General features: G+C 41.9%; 2 protein-coding genes across 3 annotated transcripts in view; one reads left to right on the top strand and one right to left on the bottom strand.

Moving 5' to 3' along the window:
- Positions 1-4278: 4278 nt before the first annotated feature.
- sfxn2 (sideroflexin 2) lies at positions 4279-10130 on the bottom strand. The gene is made up of 12 exons (XM_064933775.1): positions 10025-10130; positions 7069-7372; positions 6522-6692; positions 6270-6368; positions 6074-6149; positions 5899-5984; positions 5730-5790; positions 5537-5603; positions 5290-5339; positions 5033-5082; positions 4816-4863; positions 4279-4697 (listed from the first exon to the last, which is right to left on the bottom strand). Exons 2-12 carry the CDS (start codon positions 7221-7223, stop codon positions 4598-4600), a joined length of 963 nt encoding a protein of 320 aa, XP_064789847.1. The 5' UTR covers positions 7224-7372; positions 10025-10130; the 3' UTR covers positions 4279-4597.
- A 335-nt stretch (positions 10131-10465) lies between these two features.
- The window catches only part of LOC135512105 (ADP-ribosylation factor-like protein 3), a 29529-nt gene continuing 22828 nt past the window's right edge, over positions 10466-17166 (top strand). Inside the window, exon 1 of one of the 2 annotated variants that reach the window (XM_064933773.1) lies at positions 10466-10549. In XM_064933773.1, the coding sequence (XP_064789845.1) occupies positions 10547-10549 (3 nt within the window). In that variant the 5' untranslated portion in view covers positions 10466-10546. Of the gene's footprint in view, positions 10555-17166 lie in introns of both variants that reach the window. The other variant, XM_064933771.1, reaches the window with a different exon arrangement.

Raw genomic sequence — 17166 nt, 5'->3', positions numbered from 1 at the left:
TCACTCTTTTTGCCCATTCTAACATTAAATTGAATAGTAACTGAATCCTTCGATGCCTGTCTGCCTGTTTTATATAGCAAGCCATGTGACTGTCTGTCATGTGACTGTCTGTAGGAGCGCTCTATTTTCATAAACTGGGTGATGTACCTAATAAACTGACCAGTGAATGTATGTGTGTGTACATTGTACTATCAGTTGGTGAGAGCCTCAAATACCAGATTAATTTATACATATCCACTGTAATCACAATAAATTTAGTTCCTGTTTTTGTCATGTCTTTGGTCACGTTCACATGGGTCAAACAAAAACACCATAATGTGCTGCAGCGATGACGTCGTCCCCACAGTGACTGTATGCACATATTCCAACCAGAAGTCATGGATAACAAGCAACATCCGCACTGAGCTAAAGGGTAGAGCTGCTGCTTTCAAGGAGCGGGACTCTAACCCGGAAGCTTATAAGAAATCCCGCTATGCCCTCCGACGAACCATCAAACAGGCAAAGTGTCAAAACAGGACTAAGATCGAATCGTACTTAACCAGCTACGATGCTCGTCGGATGTGGCAGGGCTTGCAAACTATTACAGACTACATAGGGAAGCACAGCCGAACGCTGCCCAGTGACACGAGCTGTATTACTTCTATGCTCACTTCAAGGCAAGTAACACTGAAACATGCATGAGAGCATCAGCTGTTCTGGACAACTGTGTGATCACGCTCTCCACAGCCAATGTGAGTAAGACCTTTAAACAGGTCAACATTCACAAGGCCACAGGGCCAGACAGATTACCAGGATGTGTACTCCGAGCATGCGCTAACCAACTGGCAAGTGTCTTTAACTGACATTTTTAACCTCTCCCTTTCTGAGTCTGTAATACCAACATATTTCAAGCAGACCACCATAGTTCCTATGCCCAAGAACACTAAGCTAATCTGCCTAAATGACTACAGACCCATAATACTCACGTCTGGAGCCATAGAGTGCTTTGAAAGGTTGGTCATGGCTCACATCAACATCATTATCCCAAAAAGCGTAGACCCACTCCAATTTGCATACAGCCCCAACATATCCACAGATGATGCAATCTCTATTGCACTCCACACTGCCCTTTCACACCTGGACAAAAAGGAACATCTATGTGAGAATGCTATTAATTGACTACAGCTCAGCGTTCAACACCATCGTGCCCTCAAAGCTCATCACTAAGCTAAGGACCCTGGAACTAAACACCTCCATCTGCAACTGGATCTTGGACTTCCTGACGGGCAGCCCCCAGCTGGTAAGGGTAGGTAACAACACATCCGCCACAATGATCCTCAATACAGGGGCCCCTCAGGGATAAGTGCTCAGTCCCCTCCTGTACTCCTGTACTCCCTGTTCACTCATGACTGCATGGCCAGGCACGACTCCAACACCATCAACACACAACAGTGGTAGGCCTGATCACCAACAACAACGAGACAGCATATAGGGAGGTCAGAGACCTGGTTGTGTGGTGCCAGGACAACAACCTCTCCCTCAACGTGATCAAGACTAAGGAGATGATTGTGACTATAGGAAAAGGAGGACCGAGCACGCCCCCATTCTCATCGACGGGGCTGTAGTGGAGCAGGTTGAGAGCTTCAAGTTCATTGGTGTCCACATCACCAACAAACTAACATGGTCCAAACACACTAAGATAGTCGTGAAGAGGGCACGACAAAACCTATTCCCTCTCAGGAGACAGAACAGATTTGGCATGGGGCCTCAGATCCTCATAAGGCTCTACAGCGGCACCATCGAGAGCATCCTGACTGGTTGCATCACTGCCTTTTATGACAACTGCTTGGCCTCCTACCACAAGGCACTACAGAGGGTAGTGCGTACGGCCCAGTACATCACTGGGGCCAAGCTTCTTGCCATCAAGGACCTCTATACCTGACGGTGTCGGAGGAAGGCCCTATAAATGGTCAAAGACTACAGTCAACCTCATCATAGACCTTTCTCTCTGCTACCACACGGCAAACGGTACCAGAGTGCCAAGTCTAGGTTCAAGAGGCTTCTAAACAGCTTCTACCCCCAAGCCATAAGACCACAGCTTCTACCCCCCCCCCCCTTTTTTACACTGCTGCTACTCTGTTATTATCTATGCATAAGTCAATTTAATAACTGTACCTACATGTATACATTACCTCAACTAACTGGTGCCCCCGCACATTCACTCTGTACCGGTACCCCCTTTATATAACCTCACTATTGTTCTTGTACTGCTGCTCTTTAATTATTTGTTCCTTTTATTTATTATTTTTCTTTAGGTATTTTTCTTAAAACTGCATTGTTGGTTAAGGGCTTGTAATTAAGCATTTCACTGTAAAGTCTACACCTGCTGTAGATTTCACCTGCTGGATAAATCTGAAGCATCCGGTTGGAATTTCCCCTCCCCACCAAATATGATGAGGATAGTAAACCCAGTAGCCGACCGTGGGAGTATGGAGCTGAGCCGACATTATTTTATTCTAATTGAAGAAAAACCCGATCTCAACACAGTTCTGTTCCAAAAACTAAAATCTGTTACGAAGAGAGTGCGCTAGGTTTTGTAAATGTGACCCTTTGCCAAGGTTTCTCAAAATTACATCGTTTACAATGAGTGCAAGGGCAAATGGAGTTAATGCCCACGAGCATTTCAGACGGAAGGCGAAAATATGCAAATAAATGTTAGAACGCGCCAATAGGTTATCGCTAGCTTATGCTTGTTCTACCCACCATGTTTAATATGCTCCCATTGAAAACTGGGTTAGTTATACAAATATTTGCTGCTGTGTAGCTGATCTGTCCATAAGGAAACATTGCCCCCTGATGGATCTTTTGTATCACCACAACATACCTCAGTATGTCGTGACTGTAGTACAGAGAGGGAGGAACTAGACTCCTGTCACCTCCTGGGGAGGCAGCTTAGTCAATGAGAATCAATTCTACTTGTCAATAACAACCGGTTGTCATTATTGACTTCTTCACAACTCAATTGCTTCACTTCTGAGCATGTGAACACAAACCTTCTAAAACACTAAAAACTGTGGAACCATAGACTCAGAACACTGCTGACTAGAGCCGAGGGCAAAACCTAAGAACATTTTATAGAACACCTGCATGAAGGCTTAAGTAATGATCTATTCCTGATATGGCATTACATTGTTTGAGTAATACACTACTCTTTATTTGCACCCAACACTGAGATGTGTACACACAGACACAATTGGGCATATTTGAAACCAAGGTCAAGAGTCAGTAACACAGGCTGATTCTCAAATGGCACCCTATTTCGCTATATAGTGCTCTAATTCTGGTCAATAATAGTGGACTATATAGGAAATAGGGTGCCATTTGGAATGCATGAAAAATGTCTAAAAAGTCATTGTCCTTCCAGTCAGTTATGGAATGTGTGATCGAAGATACTCAGACAGTACAAACAGTGCATGATGAATAGCATCACTTGAATTATACACTGTGGCACATTAACATTGAGATATTAGCTAGGTTTCCATTCAGATTTTCAAGCGAATATTCTAAAAACGGCTTAAAAAAGCTTATTTCCCACTAGAGATATGTTTTCATCAAATTGACTTGTTGCGGATAAAAGTCTGTGCGTGATGACATAGTGCACATAAAGTAACTTTTGCAGTTAAATTCCAATGGACTGAATACAAAATACAAGTTAAATGCAATGGAAACCCATTTTCAACTCAACTGCTGTTTTTGCCACACCCAATTTATTTATTTTTTGTATTTGTCTGTAATAAAGCACTTTTGTGGGGAAAAACTCATTCTGATTGTCTGTGCTTGGATCTCCAGTGGATGGGCCTGGCTCCCAAGTGGGTGGTCCTATACCCTCCCAGGCCTACCCGTGGCTGCGCCCCTGCCCAGTCATGTGAAACCCATAGATTAGACCCTAATTTATTTAAATTGACTGATTTCCTTATATGAACTGTAACTCAGTAAAATCATTGAAATTGTTGCATTTATATTTTGGTTCAGTATATTTATCAAAACGGCAGCCAAGCATCGCTCATGTCACCAGAATAAGACCCTCGATATTTAGTGGAAAGGTGCATCAAGCGCCTCACCATGCACTGTCATCAGTTACTCACAACTTATTTCCTCTGTAACCTAATAAACTGTATGCTTTTCTGAGTCATAGTTGGAGGACCGCACAACATATCTAGTTTACTTCAATATGATGGTTATTATAAATGTGTTTCCACCACCATTTCCCGCAGAATTAATTTTACAGACACAAAAAGATCCCAGTTTGTCAAGTGTATTTTCTTTTGTCAACATTTCGAAAGTTTACAGACGAATCTGCTGTTTCCATCAGGCCTCGTGACATTTTTTTTATCCAACATGTACTTTACTCGCATAAAAAGGTGGTTTGTGGTACAAAAAGAGAATTCAAACACATTTGAACATCTCCCTTAGAATTACAAAGATTCTTTGAAAATAAAGACAAACAAGGAGAAAGCTATTTATCCTATGAACCGAAGATGCTGATTGGCTCATCTATAAAAACTTTCAGATGCTCTCCCTGATTGGACAATGATTAAGAAGGCAGGTGTGAGTGTGTTCATAGGCCCTTGTTGAAGTAGACGTATTGTACACTGTCCCCGTAATGACACAAGATGGACTCCCTAAGCTCTGGCTCCAGCTTAGACACAGCCATGGAGCTGAAAGAAAGGGAGAAGAGTGAAAGAGACCTAAACCAAGGGAGAGCCTAATACTAAAACAGCTACTAACATCATGAAGGCGCAAAACTGAATGCTGCCCAGTCGACAGACTATTTACCATTGCTGAGGGAACAGGGAGCAGGCTGCAGGCACCATGAAGACCAGGCTGCAAAACAGACATAGTTAGGTGACTGTGCCTACTGAGACATGTACATTACATCCCAAATGGTACCCTATTCCCTACATAGTACACTACTTTTGACCCCCCCCCCCAAAAAAAACACAACAACCAAACAAATCTTCCTGGTGCAACCTACTAAAACAGTCCTACTTACAACGCTCCCACCATCATGACTTGTAAAGGTCCGTGGAAGAAGGTGATCCTCTGTTAACCGAAAGATAGAGCTTATTAGCAATAAACTGCAATGCAACGCAAGACAGAATCTGCACTGTCAGCATGTTTAGTCAAGAACAACGTAACTGTGGATATTTTGTCAATAGCACTGTAGGAATGCTTATTCAATAACTTTGTAGCTAGCTAGCATATGCATGTCCAGTAGCAGTATTTGGTGTATTTGAATAAAAGACCCACCTGCATAAACTTGAATTTCTCAAGTCTCTGCATGATGACGGGGAGAATGACTAGGAGAAGAGAGGGGGAAAGGGAGAAAAAAAATGTGATAAAGGAGAGGGTGGCAGGTGGAAACAAGAGGAGAGGAATGAGTCATTGAAGGGAGCAACAGGGTCACACCAACACAGCTCCACTTTCCATTGTCTATGGAGCGAGTACTGAGCTCAAACTCTACAGCTCCCCTCCTCCTTAAACCTCTGAAACGTACTCATGCCCGGTGCTGCCATGGTAATTCGGGAAATGACCACCTGGGTGATGCCCTTCACAGCTGCTTTCTGGAAAGAAAGAAATTGTGGGAACAGAGGTGTAGGTACAATGTAATTGCTCTGCTCTTGTGTAACAGTCAGAAACAGGATATTTAGTAGAATATTTAATTATTCAGACATTCCCAGTGCTGCTACCTTGGAATGGCCAAGTTTGTTTCCATTCTCATCTGTTACAGCTATGCCATTCAGGAGCTCCCTGAGAAAAGAGAAGGTCAACAACTTACAGTTGTCTTCCTGGGGGATGCTAATACACTATCAGAATAGATGCTAATACTCAAGTGACTTCAATTGAGCATGTACTCACTGTTGCCTCATCATTGGAATATTGACACAGTTAGCGGACGCCACGGCTGCAAACGGAACCCAGCGCGCCACCAGCGGAGGGGCCCTCTACAGAGGAGGGCGGAGACAAGACGGTAAGGGGAAGTTGAACATGTAATCAAATCAAACCAGTTTGTGTTGTGTTCTTTGAACTGTACCTTTGTGTAGAAGTTAAGTCCCACAGCAGTGGCTAGAGCAGTGCTAGTTGCTGTTAAATAGGCTACTCCGATTTGACTGAAGGGGTAGAGAAAAGAGATTGAGTATAAGACATTTAAATAGCTCTTAATATTCTCCATGTACATTGCAATACATTCACCACAACAGTGTGGGTGTGTGTGGTCTGCAGGGTCTTACTTGGGTGTAATGGGGGAAGCAGCATTTCTGTTGGTGTAGTTGACCAGAGCATTAAACGACTGATTCACCCACTGCCAGAACACTACAGCCGGGACTGTCCTAGAGAGAAAGAGAAAATGATAGAAAGAGGAAGAGTGGGGAAAGAGGAATATAAATGTAGGATTAGAAGTCACCGCTCCAAACTCACCTATGGTCGGCTAACGTAAAGATCGGTTGTCAAATCTGTGTGTGTGTGTGTGTGTGTGTGTGTACCTGTAGAACTGTAGCATACCACCCGTTATGGCCATCCCTCCGGGCACCTGGAAGGACATTCGACCAATCAGGTTCATGCGATCGCCAGTGTCAGGGTGAAAGGCAGAGTCATAGAGCTTCTTGGCGTAGTGCAGCTGTTCCTCTGTGGTGCCGGGGGGAACGGACCCCGCTCTAGAACAGGAGAACCACACAGAACCCAAATTCTCATCACAGGGATCAAAAACTGTAGACATAATGGAATTAAAACTCCAGTGGTATAATAATATAATTTGGTGGTGCTTAATTATATTTGTCCTATTAGACACATGTACAAGTGTGTATTGGAAATGTGTTTCCATATTATCCTAACTCCCCCTGAGACACCAGCAGAGAGTATTGGTCAGAGCCAGGGTCCAGCATTTTACCAGTGTCCCTGGAGCAAATAGGGTTACGTGCCTTGCTCAAGGGCACAACAGATGTTTCTACTTGTCGGCTCTGGGATTTGAACCAGAAACCTTCGGGTTACTGGCCAAATGCTCTAACCTCATGGTGTCTGTGTGTGCGTTACCTGCAGCTCTCCACCAGTACTTTAGCCTCATCTAGTCGTGAGTCCGGCAGTAGTGCTGTCCTCCAGTCTGTGATGTTGGCAAAGTGCTTCAATCTTCCCATAAACGTGGACTGATCCCACCGTGGCACGTCAATGTCAAACCCGCTCACTGCCATCGTGACCCTCCGCCTCACAACCTAGGTCTAAAGTCACAAATATGGTCTCCAATCCACCTCACCTGTCCAAAACAGAGTCGAGCCTGCAGTCAATGTTTGGCTTCTTGGTCCTGTACCAACCTGGTCCAATCAGCGCTTCCAGTCTGACTCTGTAAAGACAGAAACACCTGAGTCTTCCTGTTTTCAGTTGTTAGAATAGCCTTGACTTTAGTATAAGCTTTAAAAAAAAGTGTAGAACTAATCTTGGGACCACATACAGTATGTTATTACAGTATCATATAATTTGCATCCTCAGTATCCTTTGTAAAAAATTAAATAATAAAATCTCTCATCCCAAGGTTCTCTGGGTAACCTACTTTCTAACCAATCAGACCTGCTCAGAGCAGAGAGCTATAACTTTTGAACCCAGCCTTGAGGTAGCCCTCCCTGTGGTTCCTGCAGTGTCTGTCTCTCACTCAGCAAACAACTAATCAGAGTTGATTCTCTCACAGGAGACTGAGTAACAGAATCAGTTTAATTAATAAACCACCCTTCCAGAGTTCCCTCAAAGTTCATCTGGGGTCACAGTGTGGCATTGTCTGCATCAGAGCATTTCCTTCCTACCCATTTCAAACAGCCAGAGAGAATGCGTAGCATCTGAAGCAGCAAAAAAACAGTATGTTGACCAGGGTTAAATCTCAATAGACTGAAAGTGGCTTCCTTCACTTGTCTCCTTTCTTTCATCTGTATTGATGTTTTTTTTAAATGGATAAGTTCAAACAGATCTCCAGATTAAAGTATTATCTCTAAGGTTTTTAGATCAGAGCAGTACATGCAAAGACTAGGGGAGGAGGGAAAGGAGGCCATTCTAGAGAGTATTGAAATGCACCCAGGACAGCCAGGCTAGAAGCAGGCTGGATCCAGAGCTGGTCAGAGCTGTTTGTTTGAACAGCAGGGTCATGCACTCTCTGCTGTAGCTGCACAATGAGCAGGAATGAACCCAGACCAAGCCCAGCATCTCAGTACAGCGACATATCACTATATCACTGACCAAGTCAATGGATTAATAAACATTAATTCATGAACAAACGTTTTGTATGAATGTTGTGAAGAGAGATAGAGTAAGGGCCAAGGGAGAGAGAGGACTGGGAGGAAGATGTGAATTAATAACAAGGGGGTCAGAGTTGAAGACAAGCCTGAAAGTGTGTGATGAGGTTGAGAATAAAGTAAGGATATTATCAACCACAGGTATTTATTTCCCCCAGGGTGGGCTAGTTAGACTGGACTTCAATCAACAGCTGCATCTCAATACTCTAGAGTGGCCCCTCTCCTCTCCTTCATCTGCACTGATCTGAAAACACAGGGTGTGAAACCTTTGCTTGACGACTCAAACTGAATTCTTCCGCTACTATATGATCGCAGAAAATACATGTCCGTGGGTGTGGCTGGGCAGTTGGTCCCCAAGTGTCCGGTCTGGAGGGTGAAGTCACAAGCTCTACTGGTCGGCTACTGCATAGTAACGTAGAGGTCCAAAAGCCCTGATCTGCCCTATGTAATTTACAATTGTCAGAACTGTTTGGGGCTCTAAAATCTGTTTATTGTGATCATGTTCGATCCCCACTGTGAATTTTTGGAAAGTCATCTACAAATTGAGATATTTCATTAACTGGTGATCAATTCTGACTACTACATTTGTTGTCACAGGACCACGTGCTGACAGACCAACCATGGGCTGCAGTCTAGAGGCTCTGGTTGACTCTCAGGCAGGATGAAAACTACTATGTCGACCATAATCCTTTGCTGGTGCCATTCAGCCAGAGTTAATTTTGAGGAGATGGGAAACTCCATTAGAATCTTATTAATCCCCATTTTGTACGCTGCCCAGGCGTCGTTAATGTGCCCCGCTGTGCATTCTGGGACAAGGAGAGTGCTCCTTCAGGGAGTGCATGGGAGTGAATTGAGCTCTCGATCAAAAAAGAAACATTAGCATGAATTTCGTGAAACAAGAAGTACAACATTACACATCTTTTCCGAGATAGTTAAATTGTTCTAGTAATATCGTATAGCTTTGGAATCGTGACATGACTTAGGCTGGTTTCTCTACTCAAATGCCGCATTCAAAACAACTGGAAACTCGAAAATCTCAGTCGGAGCTCGTTTTTTTCCCGAGTTCCCAGTTGTCTTGAACGCCCGGAAGTCGGAGATTTTTGAAGGCGACAAGCTTCAATTTCAAATACTTCCGGCTTCATGCACCATCGGGAGATGTTTTTAAGATTGTGTATGACGTCAGCGCTAACACTAGCTACTGGTTTTAAGGTCTATGGGAGCAATGTGGTTGGGTTGACATGCAAGTGAAACCTGTTCTTCAGAACCGGTGCAAATAAAGGAAAGGAAAGGAGAAGCAAAGATATTAGATTTTCCGAGTCTGTGTAGTTAAAACATGAGAACTAGTAACCTAAAAAGGCTTTAGTAAAGACATGTCGATGTGCAATTATCTGCAGCAGTAAACAAGTAGCTAGCTAGATTCAAAGCAATTGTGCAAGACTGTCGAGAAGCTAGATTAATTGTTGACATCCATCCTGTGCCTCCAAGTCTAGAACAGCTGCACTCATCCTTATGCATTGGACCATCATACTGACTAGCCTAGTTAAATAAAATAAAAGAAGCTATCATTCAGACTGATGGAACGTACCTGTCACGTTACCCGCATTTTGCGAAGCATGCAAGCAGCTTTGTCCAGAAATGAGGGAAGAGATAGCTGGCAACAATAACACTAACTGTATCAATATCTGCAACAAAGTAGCAGAAGAAACATACGTTACCTTTCAGCGCTGGACTGCAAGATGACACAATGTCACTTGCTAAATGTTTCAAGTCAAGATCTCAGCAGTTGGTGTACTAGGGGAGGGTGCACGTGGCACCGCTTCCGCCAATCACAGCCTTGGGCAGCTCCCTTTCCGAACTTCGGCCTCCATAAATAAATACTTTTTAATCAAATAAAAAAATACTCATATGTACTTTCAGTCATCTCATCTTTTAAACTGCATGCATTAGATCTTTACCTTTGTATTTCTAAAGCAAAGGCAAAATACATAATTATGGCTAAAGTGACCTCACAATGATAAATAGACAATATAGATAAATACACAGTGTTGCTATTTATGCCTCAGCTTGTATTTCTGAAGTGAGGAATGTTTTGTTCACAGAGATTTTAATATTAGCGAAAGTGGCTAATTGTAACGATAAATTCATTTGCTTTACGTGTGAGTTTGTGTAAAACGTCATCAAGCCCTAGTAACCTCGACAGGGTCTTGGGAAGATATATCGCTAGCTAAAGCAACAATATGGTGAGGTAAATTGACTGTGATACGTTGCTATTATAACGTATTATAATGTTTCCTATTCAAATTACTGCCATTGTACCCTTCATAAATTGGTGAAAAATTAAGATGTTGGAAAAGCTGACTGCAGGGCCAGCGGTCTTGTTGCTCTATTGGTTTAGCTAGCATCATTATGAGATGTGCAGCCTGGTAGTATAGCTAACTAGCGAGGTAAACTCAATTGAAACTGTTGCTAGCTACATAATTAGTTAGCTAGTTCAGTCGCTTCAGAACACTTTCCCTCTTTGAAACCACCATGTCATCCTGAAGAGAGCGTCATTATTTCGAGAATAGTTCTCTATTTTCTGTATCCTCTTAGGGCTGGGCGACATGGCCAAAATATCATATCATATGGTATTTTTCAAATTTTACGGTATTTTATGTTTTTGATCAATAAAAAGTTATACATTTTCTGTATGAGAAGTGTGTGACCCTAGGGTGGCAACACATATATTCTAAATTATTTCAATGGGTCTTTCTCCATTCGGATTGTTTTATACTGTTAAATTCAACTTCAGACTAAAATAATTTCCTGCATTTCCATCAATTCTTGCATTTCCTGCACTCATTTAAGAATATTTCCACACTGCCACGATATGGGCCTTATTTTTAACCAAACGTTGCAATTGCGATTTAGATCAAAACACTTGGGTGAACTTTTGGAATCACGGAAATAGAACGTTTATTGTAATTCTATATTTAGAATATAAATAATAGTGAGCACTTTGAATACAGTGTTGTTTTACATAACAACGAATGAAAATGCCATGGACGAGTAATTGAACAGGGTAGGATCCAAAGGGATGTAACGTGTTTCCTAGGCGACCCTATAATCTTTGGTAGTGATGGGCATTCCGGCTCTTTTCAGTGAACCGGCTCGTTCGGCTCAGCTCACCAAAATGAACCGGTTCTTTTGGCTCACAAACGGCTCTTTAAAAAAAATGTTTTTTTTTCTTTTTCAAGTCATACAGTTTGCGATAATTTGACTATGATTGGTGTTAAAACAATTCTATAATTAAATTATTAAATGAAATCATACTATACCTTAACCACAATGTATTTAAAAATGCATTGGTTTGTTATGAAAAAGAATGCTATTAAACATTTGCTAAGTATAACTTTTTAATATATATGAACAAAGTGCATATAAATCTAACCATTCAAAATGAATACAATCGGGACAGCATAATAGAATATTGCACCATATCAAAGAAAAATAAATAACAATTTGCAAAACGTCAACATCCCACAAATTGAAATAAATCTAAAAAAAGGATGCTATTACACGTGCATTTAAAAGTAGAGGTCGACAGATAATGATTTTTCAACGCCGATACCGATTATTGGAGAACCAAAAAAAAGCTGATTACCGATTAATTGGCCGATTTTTGTGTGTATGTGTATATATTTATTTTTTAAAACTTTTTTTATTTAATTTAAATAATGACAATTACAACAATACTGAATGAACACCCTTATTTTAACTTAATATAATACATAAATAAGAAATCTATTTGGTCTCAAATAAATAATGAAACCTGTTCAATTTGGTTTAAATAATGCAAAAACATTGCACTTTTACTTTCTACTCCAGTACTATATGTGCCATGTAAAAAAAGCTAACATTTAAGTTCCTTGCTCAGAACATGAGAACATATGAAAGCTGGTGGTTCCTTTTAACATGAGTCTTCAATATTCCCAGTTAAGAAGTTTTAGGTTGTAGTTATTATAGGACTATTTCTCTCTATACTGTTTGTATTTCATATACCTTTGACTATTGGATGTTCTTATAGGCACTATAGTATTGCCAGCCTAATCTCGGGAGTTGATAGGCTTGAAGTAATAAACACCGCTGTGCTTCAAGCATTGAGAAGAGCTGCTGGCAAACGCGGGAAAGTGCTGTTTGAATGAATGCTTACGAGCCTGCTGCTGCCTACCACCACTCAGACTGCTCTATCAAATCATAAACTTAATTATAAAATAATAGACACACACGAATATGAGCCATAGGTCATTAATATGGTCAAATCCTTAAACTATAATTTCGAAATCAAAATGTTTATTCTTTCAGTGAAATACCGAAACATTACGTATTTTATCAAACGTGTGGCATCCCTAAGTCTAAATATTGCTGTTACATTGCGCAACCTTCAATGATATGTCATAATTATGTAAAATTCTGGCTAAGTAATTACGGCCTTTGTTAGGAAGAAATGGTCTTCACACAGTTCTCAACGAGCCAGGAGGCCCAAACTGCTGCATATACCCTGACTCTGCTTGCACAGAATGCAAGAGAATTTCTCTATTTAATATTGCCTGCTAACATGAATTTCTTTTAACTAAATTATCACCCGTTTGGCAAAGTAGGCTGTGATTCGATGATAAATTAACAGGCACCGCATTGATTATTTGCAATGCAAGACATGCTAGTTAACTACACATGGTTGATGATATTACTAGTTTAACTAGTGATTATGTTAAGATTGATTGTTTTTTATAATATAAGTTTAATGCTAGATAGCAACTTACCTTGGCTCCTTGCTGCACTCGCGTAACAGTTGGTCAGCTTGCCACGCAGTCTCCTCTTGGAGTGCAATGTAATCGGCGGCCAAAAATGCTGATTACTGATTGTTATGAAAACTTTGAAATCGTCCCTAATTAATCGGCCATGCCCATTAATTGGTCGACCTCTAAAGTATAACTTTTTAAAATGTATATGAACAAAGTGCATATAAATGTAACAATTCAAAACTAATACAATCTGAACAAAATAATAGAATATTGTTCCATATCAAAGAAAAATAAATAGCAATGTGCAAAACTGCAGCTTCCCACATAAAACCTTAAACTGTTCCCTCTTTTCTCTCCTTTATTGACATGTTTTTTTATTCTACCTTTATTTAACTAGGCAAGTCAGTTATGAACAAATTCTTATTTTCAATGACAGCCTAGGGGCAGAATGACAGATTATTAACTTGTCAGCTCAGGGATTTGATCTTGCAACCTTTTGGTTACTAGTCCATTGCTCTAACCACTAGGCTACATGCTGCCTGTTACAACCAGCAGCACACAGCAATGCTGACCATAATTTGCTTTTATGCGAGATTTGCATTCATAAATGCAAGCTGCCTCACTTTCGAGGTGCTGATGCGGTCTCAGTAATTATTTGTCCCGTTTTTAGAGAAGATCCTCTCAGAGGGAACAGATGTGGCCACTATGCTGAGTCTCCCTGTCATGACTTTGGTAAGCCGTGGGTAGACAGAGGCCTTGTTCTTCCACCAGCTCAGAGGATCTACAGATCTTTGGAGGAGGGGCTCCTCCAAATAGGATCGGACCTCCATTATGGCATCTGCTGAGGGATTCCTTTGTGCTGCCTCCCCAGTTGCTCTCTCGTCAAACAGCAGACGTTTATGGCACTACTGCTGGTGCTTCTGCTCCATCTGATCCCTCTTCTTCCTGTTGCCCTGGTGCCTGAGCCAGCTGATTGCTGGGGCTATCCCTCCCTGCTGCGGAGGTTATTCTTTGAAGAGCCTAATCAATCGCTCCGGCATCACTGAAGGCTAACTTCTTAAACCCTGGTCAAGTGCAGCGGTTTCTGATAGCACGTGATTATATTCCATTCTGTGGAACTTTCTGTCCATTAATGAACAAAGGGTGTCCATCAACTCTGTCACATGTCCTGTGGTTACATTTGCTTCTCTCTCGCGGCTGGCTGTGATTCGCTGCAGACCCTTACACAGGAGTATCATTTTTGAGGCTGTCACATAGCTGAAAAGAGAGAACAGTAACTTATTAGTTCAGGTTCATGTTTTATCTACTAAAACTACATTCTCACCTACTGCTCATAAAAAATCCTACAATGTGATTTTCTGGATTTTTTTTCTCCCATTTTTTCTGTCATAGTTGAAGTGTACCTATGATAAATTACAGGCCTCTCATCTTTTTAAGTGGGAGAACTTGCAACAATTGGTGGCTGACTAAATACTTTTTTACCCCACTGTAATACTGGATTAAATAATGATGTAGTAATAACTTCTTACTGTATCAAATCAAATTTATTTATATAGCCCTTCGTACATCAGCTGATATCTCAAAGTGCTGTACAGAAACCCAGCCTAAACCCCCAAACAGCAAGCAATGCAGGTGTAGTAGCACGGTGGTGAAAAACTCCCTCGAAAGGCCAAAACCTAGGAAGAAACCTAGAGAGGAACCAGGTTATGTGGGGTGGCCAGTCCTCTTCCGGCTGTGCCGGGTGGAGATTATAACAGAACATGGCCAAGATGTTCAAATGTTCATAAATGACCAGCATGGTCGAATAATAATAAGGCAGGACAGTTGAAACTGGAGCAGCAGCACGGCCAGGTGGACTGGGGACAGCAAGGAGTCATCATGTCAGGTAGTCCTGGGGCATGGTCCTAGGGCTCAGGTCCTCCGAGAGAGAGAAGGAGAGAATTAGAGAACGCACACTTAGATTCACACGGGACACCGAATTGGACAGGAGAAGTACTCCAGATATAACAAACTGACCCCAGCCCCCTGACACAAACTACTGCAGCATAAATACTGGAGGCTGAGACAGGAGGGGTCAGGAGACACTGTGGCCCCATCCGAGGACACCCCCGGACAGGGCCAAACAGGAAGGATATAACCCCACCCACTTTACTGTACCTCTCTCCACTGATCTCCACACTGACCAGCTCAAAGGGTTCCAGGACTCTGCACATCTCCTCCACCACCTCCCATTCCTCTTGGGTCAGAGCATCAACAGCTGCATTGACAATGGCCAGGGTAGAGATTATGGCATCCTTTGACTCAAGAAACCGCTTCAACATATAAAATGTTGAATTCCACCTAGTAGTGCAGCCTAGGCCTCAGCTCAGGCATCCCCATCTGGCGTTGTGTAGACTTTAGTTTTTCAGCACCTACTGTGCTCCTGTGGAAGTATTCCACAGCTGCTTTCACTTTGTCCACAGTGTGCTTCATCACCTTCAGAGCATCTCTTACAATCAGGTTGATTGTGTGGGCAAGACATGGATGATGGGTCCATTTTAACATTTTCATGGCTTTGGTTTAGAGGTCGGCCGATTATGATTTTTCAAGCCGATACTGATTATTGGAGGACCAAAAAAGCCAATACCGATTTTTATTTTATTTCTTTCTAATAATGACAATTATAACAATACTCAATGAACACTTATTTTAACTTAATATAATATATCAATAAAATCAATTTAGCCTCAAGTACAATGAAACCTGTTCAATTTGGTTTAAATAATGCAAAAACAAAGTGTTGGAGAAGAACGTAAAACTGCAATATGTGCTATGTAAGAAAGCTAATGTTTCAGTTCCTTGCTCAGAACATGAGAACATATGAAAGCTGGTGGTTCCTTTTAAGTTTTGAGTCTTCAATATTCCCAGGTAAGAAGTTTTAGGTTGTAGTTAATATAGGAATTATAGGACTTTTTCCCTCTATACCATTTGTATTTCATTAACCTTTGACTATTGGATGTTCTTATAGGCACTTTAGTATTGCCAGTGTAACAGTATAGCTTCCGTCCCTCTCCCCGCTCCTCCCTGGGCCTGAACCAGCAACACAACGACAACAGCCACCATCAAAGCAGCGTTACCCATGCAGAGCAAGGGGAACAACTACAAGAAGGCTCAGAGCGAGTGACGTTTGAAACGCTATTAGCGCGCGCTAACTAGCTAGCCATTTCACTTCGGTTACACCAGCCTCATCTCGGGAGTTGATAGCGCAATGCTTGACACACAACGAAATCGGCACCCAAAAATACTGATTTCCGATTGTTATGAGTACTTGAAATCGGCCCTAATTAATCGGTCGACCCCTACTTTGGTTATGTTAGCTGCATTGTCGCTAACACAACAGACCACTTTTCCATCTACCTGCCATTCTCTGGCCACTCTCAACAGTTCCTCTGCCAAGTTCTCTGAGGTGTATCTGTAACTGAACTCAAAGCAGTCCAGAAGACAGCTAGACATAAAAAAAATCGTCAATGAAGTGACATATAACCGAAATGTAAGAAGTGGTTACCCTTGATGTCCAGCAGTAAGTTGTAAGGCAAACTGCAGTAGCTTTTTTGGACTCTTTCCCGCACTGAAGCTTGTGTGCTCTCGTACAGTTGTGGAATAAGTGATTTTGAAAGGGTGGAATTGTGTACATTGGATTTAGACTATTGCTATATTTTCTAAAACTGTCCTCCACGATCGAAAATGTCTGGAAAGCTGTGACGATCATTTTAGCCAATGCAATATCAATTTGGCCTTGTTTTGCTACAGACAGACTTTGTCATAAACTGGTCCATAGAAGACTGCGTTGCTGTGGGTCACGGAGTAGGCCTACTCGACTGAGTGGATACATCTCCACGTGTGGAGGTGCTGGCTCCACCACTATCACTAGCAGGGCCGCTATTTTCTCGAAGCGCCGCTACAGCTAGCTTCACAGTTGGGTGCACAGTTCGCATATGCCGGTGTAGGTTGTGCATAGAACCGGCTTTATATGAGATTTTGTTTTGTCAAATTCTCCACTGTGCTCTAACATTGTCTACATTATTAAAATGCAT

Source organism: Oncorhynchus masou, chromosome 24, assembly GCF_036934945.1.
Source record: "Oncorhynchus masou masou isolate Uvic2021 chromosome 24, UVic_Omas_1.1, whole genome shotgun sequence".
Lineage (NCBI taxonomy): Eukaryota > Metazoa > Chordata > Actinopteri > Salmoniformes > Salmonidae > Oncorhynchus > Oncorhynchus masou.
The sequence above is the reverse complement of the archived record's forward strand: the minus strand, read 5'-3'. Positions and strand labels throughout refer to the sequence as shown.

Excerpts from the sequence above, each read along its gene's own strand:
- sfxn2 (XM_064933775.1), bottom strand. The coding sequence starts at position 7,223 with ATGGCAGTGAGCGGGTTTGACATTGACGTGCCACGGTGGGATCAGTCC. Across the intron at positions 5,985-6,073 it reads GACTTAACTTCTACACAAAG|AGGGCCCCTCCGCTGGTGGC; the intron begins GTACAGTTCAAA and ends CCTCCTCTGTAG. Across the intron at positions 5,791-5,898 it reads ATTCCAATGATGAGGCAACA|GGAGCTCCTGAATGGCATAG; the intron begins GTGAGTACATGC and ends CTCTTTTCTCAG.